General features: G+C 43.4%; 1 protein-coding gene across 1 annotated transcript in view; it reads left to right on the forward strand.

Annotated features, from left to right (window-relative positions):
• Positions 1-24,904, forward strand: part of ppargc1b (peroxisome proliferator-activated receptor gamma, coactivator 1 beta) — a 50,248-nt gene that overhangs the window by 13,179 nt on the left and 12,165 nt on the right. The window contains exons 2-5 of the mRNA XM_017690078.2: positions 17,310-17,495; positions 18,563-18,769; positions 21,769-21,882; positions 23,885-24,827. Of these exons, the coding sequence (XP_017545567.1) occupies positions 17,310-17,495; positions 18,563-18,769; positions 21,769-21,882; positions 23,885-24,827 (1,450 nt within the window). The remainder of the gene's footprint in view (positions 1-17,309; positions 17,496-18,562; positions 18,770-21,768; positions 21,883-23,884; positions 24,828-24,904) is intronic.

Here is a 24,904-nt window from a genome sequence, read left to right on the forward strand (position 1 = left end):
TGACAGGCGGCCTTCTCTTCTCCACGCTCCCCTCACATGTGTCTGGTATTGCAGGCAGTGCATCTCTCTAATGAAAAGCGCCCAAATGTCAGGCGCTTGGGCGAAAAAAGGAGCGAATGCAGCCACGATGGCTGTCAGATGCCTCCTGAAGCAGGCAGATTGTCAGCCGGCATCCCCGTTCCTCCCTTATCAGTCATCCCAGACGCCGCAGGCAGGAATAACTGTAGCCTGGGTTTGGAGTCTCATGGCTGTAAGTCAGCCACACTAGCTCGGTGTAAATCTTCGGCGGATTTGTTTACATGTTGACTGGAAGATTGTGGTACACCACTGTGGGAAGCACAGGATCTGCTGTTGCATGGGTGCTGTGCAGGTAGTGCTTTAGCAGGTTTTGGTTGATGGCTATACCGGTGAGGGAGGTGAGTGATGGGTCGGTAGAGTGGTGATGATGTGTCACAGAGGCAGTGTGTATGTCTGCCTCTCAAGGACATCCCTGCACTGATTACATTGGCAAAAGCTCCAGACGGAGACTGGCCATCGGCTAGTGGCTCCCTAGAAGCTGTTTGATGTTTGCAATTTTCAGGCAGCACACCAGCACGGGGGGGATGTACTGTTCGGGCCATTTCTCGCATGTCAATTTGAAATGCAGTCCTAGTGAGTGGGAAGCCAGCATGTGTACAAGGGCTCACGTGACTGAGGCTTCAGAGTTACAGAGGCAAGGGTAACAGACATGTGACCGTTTCCCACGCAGAGACAGGGGAAGCTGCATAATCATGAACAGAAACCGAGCCTGAAGACTTAGTTCACGGAGAATGAAATGTTAGTAATTACAGCTCTTGGCTAATAAGTACTGATTTGAGACCGACACTGGGATCCCCAAAACGGCAGTTATGGATTGGGAGGGATTAGCCATTGTGTGAGTGACAAGGCTTGTTGTAGCCAGGTAGTGGGTGGCTGGGCAGAATTATGGCCGATGCTGCCTGTCAGTGGAACAGACCTTGACAGTCGTAAAAAGCAAGCACGCAGGAAGAGGGAACGGCATCTGCCGTGACCTCGCAATACTCTCCAAAGATGGCTCCCCTTGGATTTATAACACCCCGGGCACTCACGCTCACTGCTGTTTGTGCGTGTGTGTGTGTGTGTGTGTGTGGGGGGGGGGGGGAGATGGGGAGCACGAGTGTTTGTGTATGCACTCTGCTCCAGCGTTATCTACAGTACGTTTACCTGTCTGAAGAGCTCTAATGCTCTTGTTGTGCTGACGACACTACAGCGCTGAATTTATTGCTGCAGTTTCTGACTTTGAAGATACCGATACAACATGGCAGCATGTATAAACTGAGGCTAGAAAGTGAAAGCAAGTAATAAATAGTTGAATAATTGGCAGCTGTGAATGATTTTCCGCATAAATGGCCTCTGTCATAGTTTTAAATTCTAAAAATATAGCAACACTACATTTCCCTTGATATAACAAGCACGGAGCGGTCATTTCCCACTAAGACATTTGATAAGAGCATGCTAAAGGTTGATAGTGCGGTTTGGATGAGGGTCTTTCTGTGCTAACAGCAGGCAAAGCCTTCACTTAAGTCACTCAATTCCAGCTCGGGGACAGGCAAAGCAATGGCCTTTACCCCTGGCTTTTGGAGGAAGGTGGTCATGAATAGAAAGCTATGAAACAGCACTGGAGAGAGAGCAGGATATCTGTTTGCCTGAAGGCCTGGAAGAGCACTTCAGCTAATTAATTGCATCAGTAACAAAAAGATAACTGCAATAGAGTAATCAGGGCTAATGAGTGGTCATAGTTACACAGAGGAATGAATTAAATTTGACTTTAAGATAAATAATTCATGAAACTAATATTTTAAGTTGCTTTATCACTTATGTAAATGGCAATTAGAGAGTCATTATGCATGGTGTAGCTGAAGTTCAGACTTTGACAATGAACTGAAAGGCTTTTTTCTGTTACTTTGAATGCCTTCGAGGGCTCACTGAACATTTTCAAGTCAAGTAACGTAGTGTTTCAGGTGAACCTTCACGTGGATATTAATCACGTTTTCAGTGGTGTGTGGAGGAGGTGATGGTAAGCATGTTAAATGTACAGAATCACAGGGTATAACAGTCAGAACTGTCTCAAATCAAACTGAAGTGTTTGATTATGTTTCAAACTGTGGGCTAAAATGAGGATTAATTTTTCCAGTTACTTTTTGTTATACAATTTACATGTATTTACATAGTTATATAACTAATTACATAGTCATGGAATGAATTGGGGAGAGTGAGACGTAACACATTTAATTTTTTGCTAGATAATTTTACAAACATTTGAGCAAGATTAATTCTTTTTTTACAAGGAGCCTACACATCTCTGCTACTAGTGAAAACTTAAACATTGTTTCTAACACATACTATTAATGAATGATTCAGATAGAGGGAAAATGTTACTTAATGTTAAGGAAACTTCGCCCTTGGGCAGAATTAATTGTAACACACTGAGGGGCTGATTGTAACAGTCTGGTAAATAAGTTACAAACACAATGCATAATAAAAATACATAAATATCATAAGTAAAAAGGAGATGTGACAAATGTGGTACATTTCTACAAAGTATCAGCACGATAACATTGAAATGTAGTTTATTCACAAGACATTGTTCTCATAACGTCATTGCATTTTTGATTAATCTTTGCTTAAAAGCATCCAAAAATGGGGGACTTTATGTATAATTTATTTGGGGGACTTCTGTTTTTATTTGTGTATTTATCTGTTTATTTGTGGAGTCTTAGTTATAATGAACCCCATCGTGTGAAGGCTGTACTGTATAGCATGCTATGAATTTTTACAGGCTTCAAAATAGTGCCATATTTGGCATGAAGAGAAAAATTGTTTGAAAGTTGAACATGCATTAACATAATTTCTCCACTTGTTTCAATGAGCTATGAGTGACAAAAATTGACAGCATGTTTTCGTTATCGCTGGCAGATAACTACAATTTCTAAGTAAATTAAAGGTGATACATCTGCAGGATTCCCAGGCAGCAAATCTGGGTCATGCAGTTGCACGAGGCCTTGTGGGACAAGGACCGCTTTCTTAGCTTTTCAGTCACCTTGAGGAGGTACGGCGATGCAGCTTTGTATGGCGACTCTCATCAGTGTTTGAGCTGAGGTGTGCTGTGCCCTTGCCACCTTGTGCATGTCAGCAGATTTTCATTGGGGTAGTGGTTCGGTCCTGCAGTGAGCCTGAAACCTCTGTGAGGCAGGTGTACGTCTGACGGTGCCGTGGGAAATAGCTGCCTGTTAAACACGTTCTCCACATATAGGCACATGGCTGTGGCTGTGGCTGTGATACAGAGGTAAGAGAGGAGGATGGGAACAGTGAGTTAGTGCTGCTGAAGAGGGAGGAAAGGCCAGGCAGCAGGAGCAGTGAGCTGTGAAAGAACAAACGTGATGCACCTTCCAATGGTGCACAGCAGCACTCAGAGACTGCACTTTAGTTTAAAAGAAAAAAAAAGCATCTTTTCTTTTTCTCTCCATCTCTTAGGCCCTCGACCCTCATCCTTTAAGATGGCAGAATTTTTGCAGTGTGCTCTCTCTTTGTTTTTCTCACTGCCCTGCTGTTCATCTCTCTCTGTCTCTCTCTCTCACTCTCTCACACATTTTCTTTCGCTTGGTTGGCGCTTCAGTCACGTGCACGGGTTGGCTGAGGACATGAGTGCAGTCTTGAGGCTTTTTTTGCTTTTCTGAAATTATTCAATGTGACGGTCAAAAGATGCAGCGTTTGGTTGGCCACTGAAGCAAGCAGCGCTTCTCCATGCCACAGTCCAGTCGGTCTGGTGGTGGTCAAACAGTGTATGAAGCGTGTTTCAGATCACAGACCCTTTGCCCATCTGCCAATTTGAGAAGCAACACTACAGAACAGATTTCAGACTTACAGGTCAAAAGAAGTGTAACGGTTCCCTGAGTTACCACTGCAGTGCATTAATAGTGCCTTGACTTTTGCATATTTCCTTAGTAACCCCTCTAACATTCTTAATGAATTAAGGTAACGTGATAAAGAGGTACGCGTTGTTGGTAGCTGATGTGTAATTATTTTATGCTCAGTTGGCCACACTCTTAATCTTTATTCACTGACTCTGTAAATCTGTCATCAGGCTTGGCGTGGGGTTCCAGTTTCTCAGCAACAACTAAAAGCATTTCTATAGCTGCCTGCACAAAACCTCATTGAAAAACCGTCAGACAATGAATGGTCAAGGTGTTTTGGAGAGTTGAGGGTGTGCCACATAGGAGGTCTTAGTTACACTTCACACTACAGTACAGCCAGACTATCCAGATTGAAAGGCTGCCAAAGAAGCTCAAAGCCCACAATTAAAGCCAGTTACAAGTTTTTCTTTCCTTGGCTCTGTATTATTGTGGAGTGGTGTTCAATGGAATTAGAGTCACAGATAAACAGGTCGCTCCTGTATTTTCGCATTGCTCACTGGACACGAGCGTAATGAACTAGTCAGAGAACAACTCCACAGGAGAGACTGAAGCTAATGATTCACACCACATCTAATTAAATCTCTGCTATGATGAATGGAAGATATTTGCCGGTCTTGTTTTCGTTTTACCGCTTAGTTGTACATTAGTGCTGCATTAGAAATCCTGAGAGGTGCCTTCACTGTGTGAACATGGTGCATCACTGTTCCTAAGGGCCACTGTACTCTGATAATGATGTTGTGGGGGCTCGAACCTGCTAACCTTACTGTGTGTTTGTCTTGCCATGCGGTTTTTATAAATAGCCTTGACTGACAGAATGAAATGGTTTTGTTAGTGTTTTGTTAGTGAAGATGTACCAGGCTGGCCTGGAGTGTCATCGACAATCCGGTGTACTTCATTTAGAAGTGCACTAAATCCTGAACTGAAGTGGTACATGGAATCTGTGGCGATCACAGTTATTTCTCAGAAATAGTAAACTTCAGCAAAATGCTAAAACATATATTAGATGCATATAATCAGCAAAAGGTTTCTCTTAACCACTTTAATTACTTAGCAGTTGCTTGTAGTCGCTAAGGGTTCAAGGAACAGTTTTAAATGAATTGAAACATGCAGCCATTCCCCTGCTGTTCCAGTCTTTATTATTAATGGGTCCTGCTAGCGTATGAGATGACATTAATTCGATCCTTCCCGGAACGGACTTAAAAATGTAGTTGAGTAGTTTGGGGCAGTTGAGGGCAGGTGCTGCTTCTCAAGTGCTGCAACTGATCTCAGGACCATGCAGAGAGATTTGGGGAGTTACCCTGTTACCCTGCATGTCCCATGATGGACCACCTGATATTTGCTCCAAAAAGGCCTGACCTTTCAGATAGTGCAGAGGGTGCTGGGATTTACCCCACAGGTAGTCCTGGGACGTGGGACACACATCCGATCTTCACCAACCCACACTGAGGAGACCAAATGGGTGGCAAACCAACAGTCTAACATCTACATGATGCAGAGTGGCTTTTGATGCACAAGGCTTAATCTAAGCCTCAGAAGCTATTGGTACGTATTAACTTTTAACGTATTAACAACTTTGTTGTTGTGATTATTGTTAGGTTTAAATGCTCTAGAGACTCATTAATAAGGTTGTTTAATGAGAAAACTGGGATAGCCAAATGTGACTGATAGAAATGGTGAATAATAACCGCTATCAGTAGCAGAAATTAAATGAACCCACACTGTAGGCCCAAATGCCTCCAGAAATGCAGCAGTGCATGCACAGGAACAGTATTTGTCTTGGTGGGCTGTCAAGGGGGGAAATAATAACAATTTGTCAAAAAGAACAGTTTATTCCCTTGAAACGATTGTGGCTTTGAACTGCCATGGTTGGACAGGCTGAGCCTAAATGCTCTTAGGAGTGTCTGATCACACTCTGCTTACTGGGCAGCTTGGATCTCTAGGAATGAGAGTAGGCTGTTTCAGTGTCCAGTTTTGTGAATATGGGTGCAAATAAATCTTAGGATTGTCTGCGGCTGCCTGTGCTCCAAGAGGAGAGTGTTTGCTGACCTCTGGACCTTCCTGTAATAGTGAAGATAAATGTGGCAAAGAAGACAATTTTATGTTTAGTCATGCTCAGTTTTTATTTTAAATTCAAGAAATGGAGTTACTGTACATGTTCCGAATTAAGGAATTTGAAGGTAGTGCATGAGGTCTGAGAATTTCTTTCACCTGGCAACAGTTCTCAACAGAACAGAGATGTCAGGTTAACAGCTCGACCTGTGTAGCATTTTAGGTCCTGCTGTGTTAGGGAAAGGAATGTGCAAATAGATTTGAGGTGGCTTTAAAAAAGCATTTAGCCTTGCACCACCAAAGGGGGGTCTCGGATGGAGAAATGTGCCATTTCACCTAGTGCAACAAAAATGGGAAGGAGTCGCTGATATTACTATGGGCTAATTCCCAGCAATGCAGCAACTCTGCCATGACCTTCAGTTCCCTCCAACTGTCTAGGCTTTGCGCTCAGCACATGGTCTAAGCTGCTGCGATGTCCTTGACATGACAGCTCCCTCCATAGCCTGGGTGGGAAACTGACGTGGAAAAGAAATCACCCCTACCTTAATTAGTCCTAATGACCTTAACCAGTGGCTTATCCTGGCAGGATTCATTATGAGCCAAATACAGGTTGTTGTGACTGCTCACCCTTTCCAAATGGCTGACAAATGGCTGACATCGCTGCCATTCTGAGCAGGGTAAGCTCTTTAAATAACGTAGGACACTAAAACTGTTGTTGGCCATTGTATTTCAACCTAATCATTACTGGAGAAGAAGAAGAGTCCTAGCACAAAAGGGGTCTGATAAATGTGGGTTTCTAGACAAAGCTAGAAATTAAGGGTGTGCAAAGGCCAGGAAACTCTACGATTCAGTTACATTTTATGTTGGAACACCCTACAGTTACGCTCTCCACAGCAATAGCTTGAAGATGAGGCCTGGCAGATGGCACAGCCTTCTGTTTGAACATTAGGAATTCAGGGTGAGTCATCTCCCTGCTTCAGAGTTCACCCAGAAAGCCAGAACTGTCCCGTGGACCATTCACGATTTGCCCCAAGACCTAAAAGAGTGCTGACTCAGAAATATCACTCAGGCTGGTGATAAATATTGGGTCTTTATGGGGCAGAGATAGATATTCAGGGTAAAGGTTACGCAGAAACGAGGTTTCTTCATCAAATGCATGAGGAGAGGTGTCTGTGACATGACTCTTGGCAGGGTATGGAGAGATTTTCACAAACTGTTCTGAATTCTTCCAGGGGTCATGTGTTAGAGGCACTGCAACATTTTGACCTGTCTTGTAATTTGAAGCAATCTTCTGGATTACAAATTCAATATTCACAACTCCCTGAGCACTTCTTCCATTCTTGGCTTTTAGAGATTACTATACTATGCAAGAATGGTCAAAATAGCCTGTATCTTACATGTTCATAGGCACAGTTGTATGTTTTATTTGCAGCCGTGGCATGTGGCTTGCCTAGTATTTTAGTATCCGCAGTTCTGAATGTCTCCTGCAGTAAACCGCTGCCAATCAACTTTGCATGAAACTTGAACAGCTGTGTCCGAGTGCTGTCCTTTCAACCTTTCTCGAAGCAAAGGTCAGTTCGGCACTTCAGTTGATTCTCATGTTTCAAAACAAACCCTGTTCTCTCAAAGCACCCCTAAAATAGAAACAGAAATATTGTGCGCCTTGATTTCTTGGCTGTTGAACAACCAGAGAACCATAAGTTTTAAACAAATGATGGTTTGACTCTGTGCATGACTGTTTTTTTTATGCCAAATCCCTCACTTTCTGGCATTCCCTCATCTAAAATATCCTCAGAGAAGAGTTTAGCATGACTGCAACTAGTTACTAATGTTCACTGTAGCATTCCCCTTAGGGATGACTGGATTCAAACTTTAAAACCACTGCAGTAGAAGTTCTTACCATATATAGACAAAGGTTTATGTTCTGTTTAAATAGGCAAGTCTAAGGAAGAATTAGACTGAGAATTAGAGCTTAACTCTTTCTGGTAGACAGGCTGTGAAGTGAAGACCCATGAGAAAGGGTTTCTGTCCATGACCTATGGTCCTCTTTTTGACATCGCATGCAGGTTGATGTAGTCTATAAACACTTGGCAACTATATATAGTAACTGCTCTTAATACTCATCATATCAAGAAATACATGACCTACAGGGCTCTGTAGAGGTTAGGCTCTGTTTATTGCAGGATGTTTGGAGTCTCTACTGACCCCTTGTGGTAGTCTTTGACTATAGAAGGGGCGGTTAAGGCTGGTAAACTCCAGACACCGTGACCTGGGCAAAAGATGGAAATTGGGGTCTCTAATCCTACTGCCCCGATCTTACACTCCCTGGGCTGCAAAAAATATGAGTATTCAGCTGCTGTCATTGTCCCTGCCAGACCATAGTGTTTTCTTGCTTTATTCCTGGTTCTGTGCATATACTGTGCCCACCTCCAACCCCAGCTGAGGATGCTAGGATGTGGCTCATAGAGCACAGCACAAGGACACTGCACCCTCAGGTGTATTTTATTCTCAGCTCGCTGGAGAGTGGTCATTTCAGAAAAACTGCCTTCTGCCCGACTGCTCAAGGGGAGCCAGTAACAAAAGCGTTTTGATTTAATTACTGCTATCCTTGTTGTCAAAGAGCAAGTGCACAGACGGACACAAAGTCCAGCATGTGAATTAGACCAAGCTGGGCTGATGCCATCTTCCTTGGCTGTTGTGACTTGGGATCTGTTTGCAGTCACTCCAATGTGATGCAGCTCATTTCACTTCCTGGGCCATCTTTCCATTGTAGCTTCTTCCATCAGGCAGAGCAGAACTTGTCCCCTCCAGCCAGAACAATCTGTGGATGTAATAAGAACGACTCAGCCACTAATTTAGCAAGATGAGTTCCCTGCTACAGTTTTGCCACATTTAAATCTCTCACTTAGATTCATCATAACATTACTCGCAATTTTAGATTGGTGCAGCTGAGACGTTCTTCCCAGTCTGTTTAAGCTTCCTCAGAGACGACAGCCTTGTTTCTGCCCAGAGACAGCGCCTGCGTTGTCCTGCAACTCCCCCTCCACTGTAGTCGTGACTGCAGCAGGTACAATTACCTCAGCACCTCCTAGGAGCTGCAGGCCCCCGATAGTGATAATGTGGGACTTGGGCCGCAGCTTGTGCACCAGGCTGGCCACACTGTGCTGCAGGGTTGTGCAATAAGCATGTGACGTGCAGAGGGCAGCCAGCAATCTTACATGGGGCTCTGAAACTGGAGAAGTGCTCTAGTGCTGCTCCGCTGAAACAGATCTGGCCTGGGAAGCTCAGGAGTGCTGACAACCTTTTGGATCTCCCACTGATTCTTCATCTCCTGCGTCTTTAAGTAACCTGCAGGCCAACACTGACTGCCGGTGCTTGGTCTTATTTCTGTACTCTCTGTACTCTCGTGCTTGCTGCTTGCTGCATATTCTGTTTCCTTATCCCAGTGACCTTGGGATGCTGTGTTTCAAAATGACCGAAGGCGCTATTTAAAGCGCTGAAAGGATTCTTGTTAGTAATGACACCTAAAGCTACACTATGTAAGATTCGGGGATTTGGAGACCTCTCTGGTGGAAATGTGTAATTACACACAGTATGCAGAAGTACATTTGGTAATATCAGTTGTGCTTCAGACTGTTCCTGGGCGGATTAATCTGATGATTGAGTTTTTGTATTTTTTTTTCTCATCACTCAATAAAGCTACTTTCAGTTTTATCAAAAAAGTCTTACATATTCCAACTATAAAACAGAAACAGAATGCTACAACCTCTGTTGTTCCTTTAGACATTCACTGCAGTAGACCTGTTAGATCACTGAAACTACACTTGATGGCGATTCACGTGATGCATTTCGTAGTACAGCACCAGGCTGTCTGAGACTCTTGCCCTGATCTTTTTATCCAAACCTCACAATGCCAATAAACAAGAATGACATTTTGTCTGTAGTGGGTTCTCAGAAAAAGACAAGAAAACACTTTTATGTTCATTTTTGTCTTTTCTGCAGTGCTGCCTTTGTCATCTCATTAGCTAACATGTCTGGGTTGCTCTTTGTCTGGTTCTGTGGACAGATTTGGCCCATGAAGGAGATTGATAGGCCTTGACAGACTGCTGCTTAGATATGAGGAGAACCAAGCCCTTGACGAGCATGAGGGGAATTATGAATTAATAACAGTTGCTGACATTCTTATCCCATTTAATATATGCTCCTCAAGTGACCTTTAGTATTAACACCTCTCTTAGAAATCTTCTCTCAGAATAAATATTTAACACATTGAAAAGGAGAAACTGTCTGAGAGAGATCACTCCTATTGATAGTGTCCACAACAAAAGGAGTTATTTTTAGATAAGCAGGCATAATCCTAAATTAATTAGACATAAGAGCAGTGGAGGTAATGCCAGTGAGATTGTATGTTGCGCATTTAAGAACATCTCTGGGGATTTACCCTCAGCACTTCCCTGAATGCTCCATGCATTAGGGCCCTGTAGAAAGCGGGCTGCTTGCTTTTTCTCGGTAGCCTCATGACTGGATTGCTGCAGCATTGCTGTTTTCTTCCTCCAAAGGACTTTGGCAACTTTTGTAGTTGTCTGTTATCTAGTGATGTCTTTCTCATGATCTTCACACCTCAGAAGATAACATAATGACTCCTAATTAATTAGATATTATCAGTATATGACTAATGTCGCCTGGTCTCTGAGCTGAGATATGAGATAGGTGGAAGCTGGAGTGTTTGTTAGGCTTACATAAAGACCAAACGGACAGGGCTCTAGATTTTAGCTGAACTCATGAACAGAGATGGAAAAAGGCCGTCTGGGCTTGAGCATTGTAAAGATGTAATAACTTCAGCTAAGTCAAAATTGAGGTCGCAGCACCTTCACTGGACTTGTCTCCAGATTTTACAATGAGTCATGTGGGGTGGGGGGGCGATTGGCGTTAATCTCTGCAGTAACTTAATAAAAGATACTTCACTGTGGCCCTACATAACCCCTCTATGAACCTTTTGCTATGGCTGAAAACCTACTTTCCTGTGAAGTTGGATTCTTTTCTCATTAACCTTTGTAATCTTTAGCCTGGCCTTCATTATTTCGCTAAATCTTGTTATCCACTTAAAACATGTCTGAAGTGTCTGTAAATTGTCAGATTTGTTTAAAATAATTAGACTGCAGTAAGGACTATCATGCCTTAGACGTGCGTCAGGAAGGATGTAGTGATTGGGGTTGTGTAGAGTAGAGCTTAGAAGCAGAGAATGGAATAAAATAGAGCCAAATTGGTTCGCTTCCAGCTCTTGGCTCAGGATGCCTCACTGACTGTGTTCTCTTGGGAGTCAGATCAGTAAAGAGCGTTCCCTCGTACCAGATCAGTGGTTGAATTACTAGTTAATCAGAATCGTAAGGAGACTTTGGGGATTTAAACCTCATGAATGAATGTGGAGATGGCCACTCATTCTAATCCATTCCTCTTTATTCAGCAGCCTGCATTCTCTTTTTCTTGTCCAAATGTGAGGTCTTGAATGAGTTGGCAGTCTATCAAAGGTCCTTTTTAAAGAGAAGAATCCTTTCTAATCAGATCCTGTTACTGTCCTGGTACATTTGAGGGCACCAGGGCTCAGCCGTCGTCCATCTTAACACTCTCCCTCCCCTACCCCCTCAAGCCACAGTTCATGTCCTTCACTCATACTCAATACGTCTCTCAACCTGGAAGATGCAGACTTAGTTTGACTGCTAATCTGACAACAATTAAGAAGGATTAAATCTGGACTTCTTAGATCTCACATGCCAGATTTATTAACATTGATATTGAAATGTCTTTCAGAGTATCTCTCTCTCTCAATGAACAGCAATACTTGGGAAGTATTTGAGAGTTGGAAAAAGGTTAGAGAGTTATGTTTGGTGTAGTAGACGTCTGTTTCTTACAGTATTATGACAGTCTGTGGGACTGAATGATCTGTGCCATGGGGTGAACTGAGGTCGATGAAGGCAGCCAGCCCAAACACCACTGAGTTACCCTAATCCATTTGTAATCTCCACAATCTTGTAGAACAGGTGAACAATGGAAGTCGGTAGTCCTAAATAAAATCAAATATAGGGAGGAAAGACAAGGACTTGACAAGTTAGCCGTTTATCTGCAACACAGGGATCTTGATCATTGTACCAAAAATTGCAGAATTTTTTTTTCCTGGAATGTTTGGAAACTTTGGAACTGACTTACTCAGTCAACAGGTTCACTAGTAGACATATTTGAAAGGGAGATGAAAAGTAGTGTGATAGTGTGTCAGTATCTGGTTTGGAAAGAAGGGATCTAAAAGAAGCCAGCAAATCTTTGGGGTTTCACTATTTAGGCTTTTTATCAATCTTACTCAACACTATGACAGACAAGATTGCTCCTCCACTGTACACGGATGCCCCAGATCTTCCTTTAACTGCCCTACTTCCAACCATCTGCAGTTAATTTAGACTTCCTTTCATGGAGAGCTCTCTCAGAAAGTACCGAGAAGAGCACATTTAATCACTTAGCTCTCACTTAAGGCAGGTAATGGGATGTGCTGCCAATTTGAGGTTTTGTCCAATAGAAATGCATTGGCCAGACTCACATGTTTTCTTTGTTTGCTATCATGTGGTCAGAGGTCATGCGGTTGGTGGGGAAGTTGATGGACAGGATGCGCACCACCTTACGGCTTTGCTGCTGGAACATTGGCTGGCCCCGCATGGCCCTTGGACAAGTACCTCCTAGAAACGCCTAGCTCCTAAGGAAGAGCAGTAGAAGTCTTCCTGTCTGGTCTGGCTGGCCAGTACAGAGCCGGCTTTTTATGGAGCGGGCTGAGAGGGAATCCATTTAGCAGTAGCGGCAGGACACGTCTGGGAGTAAGCTGGAGGGCTTTGTGAGTGGGAGGGTTGTGTGTGTGTGTGTGTGTGTGTGTGTGAGGGAGAGGCACTCAGGCTTGGCCCATCTGCATTTGGCATGGGCAGCATTTAAAGCCTGGCCCGTCACAAGCAGCTTGTGTAAGAGCCAGTCATAAGACCAAGGATAATGGCTATATATAACATACCTCAGATAGCAGCAGGCTCAAAGGGAACAGTGCACTCAGATAAGAGCCTATTAACTCACAGGAGCAGGAGATGAATGAACAGTTCATATGTTTGGTCAATCAGTACTTTTCTTTTTGTTTCTTCAGTGGTAGGAATCCTAAAAGCAAGAGGTCCTCAGGGCTTTTTAGTGTATATGAAACTGTTTGTGACGTTTGACGAGCTGTTTGTGCTGAAAAACTTGTCTGGAGTAACTGTTTTTTTCTTGTCTCTATTATGGCACCTTCTGAATTTTCAGGTTGGCCTCCTTTTCTGTTGATGTCTTGTGGCTGGCTATCCAGTGACCTTGCCACTCTGTGTCCTTCTCCAGTGGTTTGACCTTGTATGGTAGTGTGTTGGAGTGCTGGAGCTCATTGTGGTCAATGACTTTGGTGCACATGGCTTGACTTTACTCAAAGTGCAGTATAACTGACATGAGTGCAGATGTCCTCACAGATCATATGGCAGGTTGTTTTCATGTCCTTTATCTTGATGCCCTTCAAGCGAGTGTTGCTTAGTGTACACACTTAACAGGAGCCCTTACTAACTGGGATCGTTTCACAACCTCAGACTCTAAATGTTAATGACAAAACACAGATGGGTTCGACATTTTCCCTTTTCTGTTAGGGCAAGAGCTAAAGGTCATCATTAGAGATGATAAATAATTCATTATATTTGTCAGTCATCCAGAGCACTCCCCCTTTACGACATCTAATAATGAATCCCATTTTCTATAAACCTATGACTAAGCAGCAAAGAAGAACAAGGAGGAGATGGCAGTAAATATAAATGTTGAGGTTTGAAGTTGAATTCCTCTTTTTTTCCCAAATGGCACATTACTGAGAAACTTACAGACTCTGATTTCTTTATAGTGGTAATAGAAACCAGAGGTTGTGTTGTCTACAACATGAATATTGGCAATTTATTTACAAAATAACCACGGAACTATGTTGATGATGGTAAAATAGTGGAAAATCAATTTTGCCTTACGGTGCCCTACATGTATCTCTTATTTGTATATGGACTTTACAAATGTTTTTAGGCTAAAATCTCAAGCTCAAGACCATCATTAAACAATGTCTCAGGTCTCAGGCAACATATTTGTAACCATCCCATGTAACTTCATTTCATTATGATTTCTGTTAGGTAGCTTTTAGAGGCATTAAATGCTGCAGACGTTTGGTTCCTTTCAACATCATTGTAAAAAAATCTGAATTGCTCATATTTTCTACAGCGCATCTCTGTACAATTCTGACTTGGTAATTTGCTCAGAAATGGAGAATTCCATATTGATCCACATATTAATGATTTAAATATGCAAAAATGTTGAAAATTTTGTGTAATTCCTCCTATAAATGGGTTCATGTCTTTTTGTAATGTGCATATGTGAATGCTCAGCATGTGCATGCATTTTAACTTATAGTGATATGAATTGGCTCAACCTGAGCTGAATTGCTATGCCTTAAAACGTGATCAGCTGGTCTGGTCAAAGCTGCAAACCCTGTCAGGTTACTGGGGTGATACAGTGGCTTTATCAGCTTGTTAGTGTATCAGTAATGGGCAGAATGGGAGGGAATCCACAGTTTCCACAAATAAGGTCAGGCTTGGCTGTTGGTATGTGAGTCACACCTCGGCAGCTAGCTCTCCTGTGACAAACGGCTTATGCTAGCTTGTCTGATATGCAGGAGAGACCTCTAAAGCACAGAACACTGAGGCGCGTGTGCAGGTCTGTATATGTATGCATGTGCTACCGTGCATGTGCATGATCGGCGAAGTGACCTTAAACCTTCAGAGCCCAAGGAGCTTTTTATTGATTGTTATTGAGGTTCTCCATAACAGGAAGAGTGAGGAGGGTGAGAGAGAGAGAGAGAGAGAGAGAGAGAGGGGAAGACTGAGAAAGAGGAAAGGGGGAAAAAAGGTAAAAAAAAAAAGACAAAGGCGTGTGGAAATGTTAGGAGGCGCTGGGGGTATGTTGAGATTGAGTAGCTGGGGCTCGGCCACTCCCGTGAGCTGGGGATAAGGGTACGGGATGTGTGGAGGTGTGCGTGTGTGGGGAGGGATGACTCAGGGGCACGTGAGGAGGATGTGAGGAGAGTGCTAAAAGCAGCAGCAGCAGCAGCAGGAACGAGGGATTGTGTGTGCAGGCGTGTATGGAGCCTTTGGATACTGCATCTGCCCCACATGCATCAACCCCACACACGCTCTCACAATCAGGGCTTCCACGATGCTCAGTGACTGGGACCGCAGGCCTGTCTCCCTCATTATTATCATTAATTACAGACGTTGATCTGGACATGCTACAATACCACAGCTGCATCTCAAAATATTATTAGCTGTATCAGCTCATTGCACTGGTGTCAGGTTCAATCAGAGTGAAGATCAACCATACCAACGGATGGCTGCAACAGTTATGGTAAGATTAAAGAATAAGATTAAAGGAAAAAGAACTTCTGCATTAATATGAAAAACCCACAAATCTGTTCCAACTGGAAAGTACTACTCAGTAATCCCTAGAAATAGCCAGTCATCATTCATAAGCTCTGTCACTGTCTTAATCTTTAAACAAGACTTGGTCAGATATGCTTGAATAAAATTATGAATAGCTTATGCTGTTTGAAAACCTAGAAACTTGACACACAAAAAAAAACGGTTTATCCATCAGTTTCACATTAGCATGATTAGATGCTTCCTGCGCTGCTTACTGCTCTGCTCACATTCACAAAGATGTGCAGTCAGCTGTTGCAGGTAGCACACAGATGCATATTGTATACAAGAACAGGCGTGGACAATCAAAGCTGTTCTATGTAAGTTTTGGGGATTTGGTGACATCTCTGGTTTAAATGTATAATTGCACACTATAGGCAGGAGAACATTTCAAGGAGTTTTCAAAGAGAACTCTCAAAGAGAACTTTCAAAGAGTGAATTATCTTCTATATATCATCATATCTTCATCAGTATAATGTTGATTTTTCCTTTGAAACCTAAATGTCCAGGCTAGACCTTCACTTTAAGTGTGTGCCTGTGACATCAATGCATAAAAACATATGGCATGGATTGAAAAAATCTGATGTGAGAGCGAAGCAGCAGCACAGGGACACCACATTTTACCTTTAACCTTTAGCTTTTTTTTCTGATTTTTTTCTCATTAAGGCTACCATCTTTCAATTTTAACAAAAAATCTTACACAGTGCAGCTTTAAATTCATGACACATAATTAATATTGTTTGCTTAACGTAATTCTTCCTTAGTCAGTAACTGCAATGGTATTACAAGAATTTAAACTGTAATGCATTATACTACTTTGTTACTGGAAAAATATATCTTTAAACAAACTGTAACACATTACTTTGTAGTACGTTTCCCCCAACACTGTAAAAGACACAGCCTTATTTAATGTTGGCTCAGTAGTGTCTATTGATTACACAATACTCACTGCATTTTCAAGAGAGTGCCACTAGTAAGAGGACACTAACACTGAGTGCCTCTCTTTGACTTCCTAAAAACTTGACCAGGGCTATTTCGGCAAACCGAATGGAATTGGATTTGCTCTGTAGTCGGCCTTGTGAAACAGAGAGGAGTCAGTGTAGTGCAAGAGCTTATCAAGAATGCATCCGAGTGGCCCTATAGAATATTTATGCATTGACATCCAGTAAGGAAAAGTGGTAGCAGGTTTACTCCACCATCACAGAGAATGGCTTGTATAATGAAAGTAAGGCCAGCAAAGCATCTACTGTACACACCAGGATATAGTGAGAGGACATGTGTGGTTTTTCTCATCCACCCCTTGGGGTTTGAAGCACTTCCCTTCTCACAGTACTTAGGCTCATGCACACATACAAACATGCACAAACACATGCACACACAGACTCGCCTTTTTCTGTGTTTACCAGCCCTGCGTGTGGTGCGGTTTTCTTATGGAAGTGCCGCTTGGCTAATTTCGAAGGCATGTTTTAGTGGTACCACACTCGCTTCATTAGCGGTAATGAAGTTGTGCTGAGAGAGCGGGCTGACTCATATGACTCTTCAGTGCTGATGATACCCACAGCATAGCCGTTACTCAAGGCAGAAGTGGTGCAGTTAACTCACCACAGGGCCTGCCTATTGATTCTTCTTAGCATTCAAAGACAGAGCTATAATATTAGATATGGTACAAATGGGAAAAGTGCTTTTGATGTAGGCCTGTGACCTTACTGATTCTTTCTCTTTCTGTCTTTCTGTGTGTCTTTCTCAGTATGGGGAGGAGGAGGTCTGCTCGGACCGCCTGGACACCGACTTCCCCGACTTCGACCTCTCTCAGCTGGATGCCAGCGACTTTGACTCGGTGAACTGCCTAAGTGAGCTGCACTGGTGCAATGACCAGTCAGACAGCTCCCCCACCTCCATCCAGTACAGCGCAGGGGACCCCGAACTTTTTGAGGTCAGACCCCACACTGTCCATCCTCCAGCTAATAATCAGAAAGCTCTGATCTAATCTTAGCACATTTCATAGCTATTCCCACCGGAAGGAGCTTGACTGGCCTTAGTTGTAGTTCATAGGAGAAGCAAGTTGAGCTTAATTGGGCTTAGTGTAGTTGATCTGAGAAACACGTAGAGCTTAACTGGGCTTAGTGTAGTTGATATGACAAACTAATAGACCTCAGTTGGGTTTAGTGTAGTTGAAATGAGAAACAAATAGAGTCTAACAGGGCTTAGTTTAATTGATATGAGTAACTATTAGAGCTTGATTGGGTTTAGTGTAGTTGATGTAAGAATCTAATAGTGTTTGATTGGCTTAGTGTAGTTAATATGAGTAACTAATAGTGCTCAATTGGGCTTATTGTAGTTGATACTATAATTTAATAGAGTTGAAATGAAATGTAGTTGAAATGAGATCTGAACCCAAGTAGTGAAACTTTGCATGGTACAATCTCAAATGTGTGATGGCAAAGGTTGTGTTCAGATGCACGTCTATTTCTGCCAACACTGATTGATCCTACATTTGTTGTATCCAGTGCTAATTCACTCATCACTTCATGTAATTCTGTGCTGCAATTGATTTTTTAGGCACTGAGCAGAGAAGATCCCTATAGAGGTTTATTTTGAGATACTAGGGAAGCCATTTATCTCCAAGCCAAGTTCAATTAACCTTCAGGTGGGACAAAAGCTCTGTAAGATGAAACCTGACTGTTTCCTGTGGCGCAACCCACCGCAGCATGCAATCTGGGCATGACTGGGTCTCCACACATAAAAGAGAGTATAGTTACATGGGACAAGTCCAGGGAACACTAAATCATTAGCTGCAGACACAAATTTAATTCAAAAGAGGATTTTAGTAGCAAGCACTTAGCAAGCCAGGGGTCACCTGACCTTGAGCTTGATCCGGTCCATGGTGATAAGATAGCCGCACTCTCTCAAGCAGAATGTGCAGAGGGACAAGTCTCTCTAGATCTTTAGAGGTCATCACCAACTCACTTACACTTGCCCTGTCTCTTATGCCCCCTATAGATAGAAGAAGAGAATGCGGCACTGCTTGCTGCTCTCACAGACAGCCTGGACGGCATGGTGGAAGACGGGGTGGGGGGGCTGTCTGTGTTCCCCTCGCTGGGGGAAGACCCAGAGGAGGAGGAAGAGGCGGAGGAGGAAGATGACCTCCCATTGGACAGTGAGCCATTCCTAGGCTCGTTGAGCCCAGAGACTGAAGACACGTCTCTAGTAAGAACCCTTCCTTCCTGTTTAAGGTGGATTTGGATGGGCCTCTGACTACCCCACAGCATGGGTATGATAGGCAAAAACAGGTCTGAATTTTTCTCATTTTGGGCTTTTCAATTCTCTTTAGCAACCGTTTCTAATAAGAATCCTCTTCACAGGCAGGGAGTCGGAGCACAGCCACAACTTACTGCTGTAGACCTTTTCTTTCTCTTCCTGTCTATCTCTCTTTGTTAGGGATGCACCAATATATTTATACATCAAGTGCAGTGAGCACAGGACAGATTAATACTCTGAAGATTGATGGGCATGACAATAATTGCAAAAATTGATATTATTTAATAACAGTGAACCTCTAGTCTTTAATATGTGGTATGGTGGTGTTATCCACTATACTATCTATTTGAGTGAATTGAAAGCACCTAGTGAATACATGTTGTGCGTAGTGCATGTATAAGCCAAAAATATATCACTATATATCATTTGTATTTATCAAGTGTAATTCCAAGTATAATTTCCCATTTTTCAGTGAATGCTGCATTGGCCACTGATATATTGTGCACCCCTACACTCTTTCCATCCCACCCCATCTCCTCCTTTCTCTCAATCTCTTTCCCACTCACACCCTGGCTCTTTCTTCTCGAGCCAGTCCCCCTCAGTTTTCACACCTGTTTGTGAGAGGCTCCACTGTCCTTTCTGTAAAGTGTTACTTCCAGGAAAAAAACATGTTTTTTTCTTTTTGTAACTGCTCCCTACAGCTTACTCCAGCCTGCCTGTCTGCTTCGAGTACATTAAGAAGCTCTCCGGACCCATTTTGTTTCTGTTCCATTTCTGTGTCTTTGAATCAGCATGATGTTACACTCTGCCAAGCAACATTAAGAACTTTTTTTTCAGTCCATTAAATGAATTATGATCTCACAGGAGAATACCTGCTGCATTTGCTGCTTTATTGCCTGTCGTTTCATTGAAGCCAACATAAAGGCTTAATTTCACAAAGTAGGAGTCCAAATCAACCACTGGATTCAGACTTTATTAAAAGGCCTAAAGAGGGCTCGCTTTGTTGAAGGTTACAAAGGTCTTATTGTTGCCTCAATGAAAGCGGCTAGCTGAATGCCTGGTACCTCTGCCACTATTTGGTCTCAAACAAAATTGGACTAAATTACAGGATGGAAATCGGAGCAAAGTACCTTAAGTAAGAGAAACCTAGGGGACAGGGAGCCTGTTCTTAAACTGATACAAATGGCCTGTACCATTGCCTTAAAGGGCCACTCTGACTGTTTTGCTTCCTGCAAATGGTATTATTTTGAAGTACATAACATTAGCATATCATATTAGGAACATTTGTGTTGTTTTGTGTTCTTGTTTGACTCATAGGTATGAAGTTTGAAATCAGCACCCAGAATGCATATATTGTTATTAAATGGTACCATTTAGGGATGTAAGAGTAGAGCCGCCTCATGAATTATGAAGTCACTGTTTAACAGCATGAATTTTTAAATATAATTGAGGTGGACCTTTAAGTTAATTATGATATGGACTTGGCACTTTAAAATGCAGGATTAAGGCAAAATATATTAAACTTAATTTGTCTGCAACATTTTTTGAATGTAAGCAGTAAATTATATCCATGCACAACAGTGATGATTCTAATACGAACATATTGCACAGCAGCTACCATCAGTGTTTATTTTCCCTCTCAGACTTTCATGATTCGTTTCCAAATTCTAGCCTGAAAGACAGGATTATTTCTGTGAATATCATAAAAATGCAAAACGAATGCTTCACCATGTCTAGCTTTATTTCTCCAGACGGATGTATTTCTGTTAGTTCAATCATAAAGCTTATACCTCACTGCCGTTTATATTTCTGGCACTTTCCCTGCTCTAAAACACCTGATCCAACTAATCAGTTAATTAACAATCCCTTTCTGCACTGAACCTTGAAAGAAAACATTAAAATGCGCAAAGCAGGAGTCGGGAAGACCATATAAAAAGCAATATGCTGAAATATATAAGAATGTACTCTTTTTAAATTTTGGAATATTGTACTCTGTGAATGTATTTTAGTTTCATAGGGAACTGCTGATAAATCTAATGGAGCTTTCTTCTGTATTCTCATGGATTGCTTCCTAGACAGCTTTAGGGCTTGTTTTGCCTTGGAAGGTGTAGCAGGGTTTTGAGTGCCCTCTGCTGGTTTGAGCCATAAGTGTACCTCGACCCCCTCAATGAGGCCAGTCTCTTTTAGGAACAAGGGGTGCATTGAGGATGGGGAGGCAGCGTGGGGAGCGAGTGAGCCGGGCGCATGTTTTCATGGCGTAAATGGCCATGCCGTGCCGGTAGTGTTTTGTATGGTGCGATGGAAGCCTCTGGTGCCCCTTTGCTTCCTTCAATAGGCCCTGAGAGGCATCGCGGGCAAAGCTGCCAAACTGGCGCACTTACCGCAGCTACGGCAACTCGGGCAGCACGGGGGTTGTTTTTTTCCCTCTGTTGGTTTCATCATCCCTTTTTTCAGCATCTCAGATCCCAGGCTATACTCATTCAGAAAGCGAGCGGTCGTTAACCTGCATTCCACCTCTCTCCCCTGTGTTTTTCTTCCTTCGCTCCCATGCTAGGGCTGCTCGGAGGGGATTGCTGCCATGAACAGATTTGTGTCAGATGTTGATTCATATGCAGTGTTATGTTTCAGTGATGAAATAGGGAAAAAAAACTAAAATTCCTCCAACACACAGCAGCTCAGATGCCCAGTGGAGCTCGGCATTAACATTGCTGTTTGATATCATTTTCCCACCTCCGTGCCTCCTTGCATTTTGATGCTGTGTTTATGATGCCGGCTTGTTTGGTAGGAATCAGGCAGTGAACGCTTCATGTGTTGGATGTTGTGTTGCGTGGATGTACTGAGTGGCATGCCTGCTAATTAGTTGTCCCCTTCTCTCTCCTTCCCTCTCTCTCTCTCTCTCTCTCTCTCTCTCTATGTCTGTCTCTCTTGCTTTCTCCCTCCATCCACAGCTGAAAAAGCTCCTGCTGTCGCCCCCAAATGTGCCTGTGGGTCTGGACTCACACAGAGAGAGCAGCGTGCTCCGCAAGACACAGCACTATAGGCCTGCACGGCCTGTCCTGAAGGTGAGCCATAGGGCTGACTACTTTTAGAATTTAACATTTTTAGAATCTATTAATATGCTAACTATTGTTTGGTTCAGTTAAATTCATCAAACAATTGAATCATTGTGCTTTTTATCTTGGCTGTGCCGCTTTGCCTCTTCAATGCTGCACAGAAGGAAATAATAGAAGCCAAGTCACCCTCAACACCTTGTATTACAATCTGACCACATGCACATTACAGTTACACAGCATGATAGAGCGCTTTTGTTTTTAAAGGGCCTGTATCCTTCTTGTTTTTCTTGTATTTTATTCTTTCCCTCTTGTAATAAATATGTTGGTGTATGTACCGAAAATGGTCTTAAATTATCTTTACATGATCATATTCCAACCTCTCTTTATTGCTTAGTTTTTGTTACCGTAACTTTAAGAGTGTTGTAAGATAAATGAGCTCTGTTCTGATTGGTTGTCATGTATCGTGCCTGAACTGAACAGGTGAATATATGTAAATGAGTAGGTTCTTATCATATCGTAGAACCAATAAATTCACAACAGACTATATATTTACGTTATTGACTGGTGAGTGAATTGTATGTTTTGTGAAAATACTTGCTAATGGCTTTAAAAATGCAAGGGGAAATTAGATTTTCACACAATCAGCATTGTGAACTAATTATTGCACTAATCATCGCAGCCCTAGAGTCTAGCCTGTTTACCTCCTAACTACCCCAGGCTGAACATGCAGCAAAGCATGGTGGACAAAACTTGAAAAGGCATCTGGCAGATCCAGCTTCAGTGCAGACACTGTAGCAGCATATTGTCACCATCATGCTAATGTCTGCATCTGAAGATTGAGCTGAAGAACAGGGTTTTTTAGAGATGCAGAATGTCACGCCATGTCTCAGTGCTTTGGCTTATTGTAGCGCGGGCAAGGCGAGCGCGGCATTAGCGCTGACTGTGGCCATCTGTCATAGCAAAGCTATGGCCCCCAGCGGGCTAAAGGGCAGTCCTGCCTCAAACCGGGAGCTTACATAAAGCCTGTTTCACCATCTTGCTCCTCATAGCCTCCTCCCATCCTTGGCACATTTGTCACTGTAATTCCAGAGCATGGCAGACACCACTATAGGGTGCAGAATAACTGTAATTTAATTATTTTGATAGTTTGAAGACTGAGAGGATGAATTGGCTTACTAAATTGCTAAAAATGATTCTGTGCAATCCATGATGACTGCAGACATGGGCAAATGTGAATATGTCAACTAAACTATTCCTAAGTAACTGTTCTTTTTTTCATTCACATAACTAACGAATTTGTTGTGGATTGTTTATTAATCATTTGAGTGCTCGGCTTAAAAGTGTCCACCTGTTACAATGTGACTGAAACCCAGACGCTCGCGGATGAAAGGTTAAACAATTTATTCGTCAAGCTAGCAGCCAAGGAAACAAAAAAGGGGCAAAACATAAAGCAGTAGTCAAAGTACAGTCCAAAAGTCCGATAACAAATCCACACAACCAGCAAAAGTACCAAAAGGGAAAGGCAACAGACGTAGTCAAAAACACGATTCTAAACGGTCAAAATCACGGTGAGACAAGCAATAGCAAGAAGAATGCGCTCAGTAAGATGTAGAGAAAACAACACCTCACACTGACTGATTGTCAGAGCCAGGCTTAAATGCTCAGCTCTAATGAGACACAGGTGACATTCATCAAAAGTCTGGGGATTGTGAGCGCAGATAGGTGCGTGTGCCTGAGTCCGGAGTCACATGATCTCCCAGGGTGTTCTGGGAGTTGGAGTTCACTCGACGAGCTGAATGCGTGACACCACCTGGCCAAATCTTTATCTTTTATTTTTACTGTTACTTAGTAATATTTTATACTTTGATGATCTCTGTGTCCTTTGATTAAGCACAAATTAATTGGCCCTGCCAACAAAGGCCTGGACATTTAAGTGGTTCCATAGCTGGCTACTCTTATATCATCAAATCTAACAACTCATCGAATCTCTCTGCCCTGCCTTTTTCTGTAGAGTGAGAGGATGTGTCCAGCAGACAGAAAGCCAAGAGTGGTCAGGCCTGCCGGCCGTCTCTGCACTGAACTGCACCGCCACCTGACCACCACCCAGGAGGCTGAGACTGAGGAGACACCCTCGGCCGACACTGAGGAAGAAGAGGAAGATGAAGAGGAGGATGAGGAAGAGGACAGTGACTCTGAGGAGGAGGAGGAAGAAGAGGAAGAGTCGGGATCCAGCAGCGAGGTGGAGAGCACGGCGTGCCTTGAGCCGCCCAAGCCTCAGTTCACCTCTGAAAAAGAGCTGCACTCAGTTGTGGAGCTGATCAAATACATGCACACATACTGTCTGCCCACACGCAAGCAGGCCAGCTGGGACCGCAAAGAGCGTGAGGCACGCAGGGCCAAGGCCGATAACCCCCCAGCACACCGCAGTGGACCTTCCAACTGCCCCAAACCTGCTGCCCAACCCATCCCACCTGCAGCCAACAACAATGGAACCAAGTCCAGAAATCCCTTCGCCCGCATGAGGGAAATCAAAGCCCATTCGCTGCTCAAGGAGATGCTCGAGACTGTAACCTCCTTTGACGTGAGCAAGCCTTACAGACTAAACAGCCCACCCTACAGCCACAGCAGAGGGGCTGCTGCAGCCCCTCTTCAGCCCAAAGTCGAGCCCAAAGAGGCCAGCGGCGAGGGCTCGCAGGGGCTTGCCAGCAAACGGCCCAAAAGCCCGGAGCCCGAGGAGGAGGGTTCATTTTCCGTTCGCCGTTCCCGCCGCCTAGCCTCCTTTCCCAGCCGCTACGCCAAAAAGCCACGACCAAGCCGCTCAGAGCCTACTGGACACTCCAGCGAGGAGGAGGAGGGCTTAGTGAAACACCCTCCTGTGTGTCCTGCTGGTGACAGCACCCAGAAGATGAACCCGCAGAAGACCCCCGAAACCCCTAACCCCTGCTGCACTGACGGTAAGGGACCAATGACCTCACTCATTGGTCAAAAAGTTTGTTCCATTTCTCACCCTCTTCACAGATTTCCAGTTCTC

This window comes from Pygocentrus nattereri, chromosome 8 (genome assembly GCF_015220715.1).
Source record: "Pygocentrus nattereri isolate fPygNat1 chromosome 8, fPygNat1.pri, whole genome shotgun sequence".
Taxonomy (NCBI): Eukaryota; Metazoa; Chordata; class Actinopteri; order Characiformes; family Serrasalmidae; genus Pygocentrus; species Pygocentrus nattereri.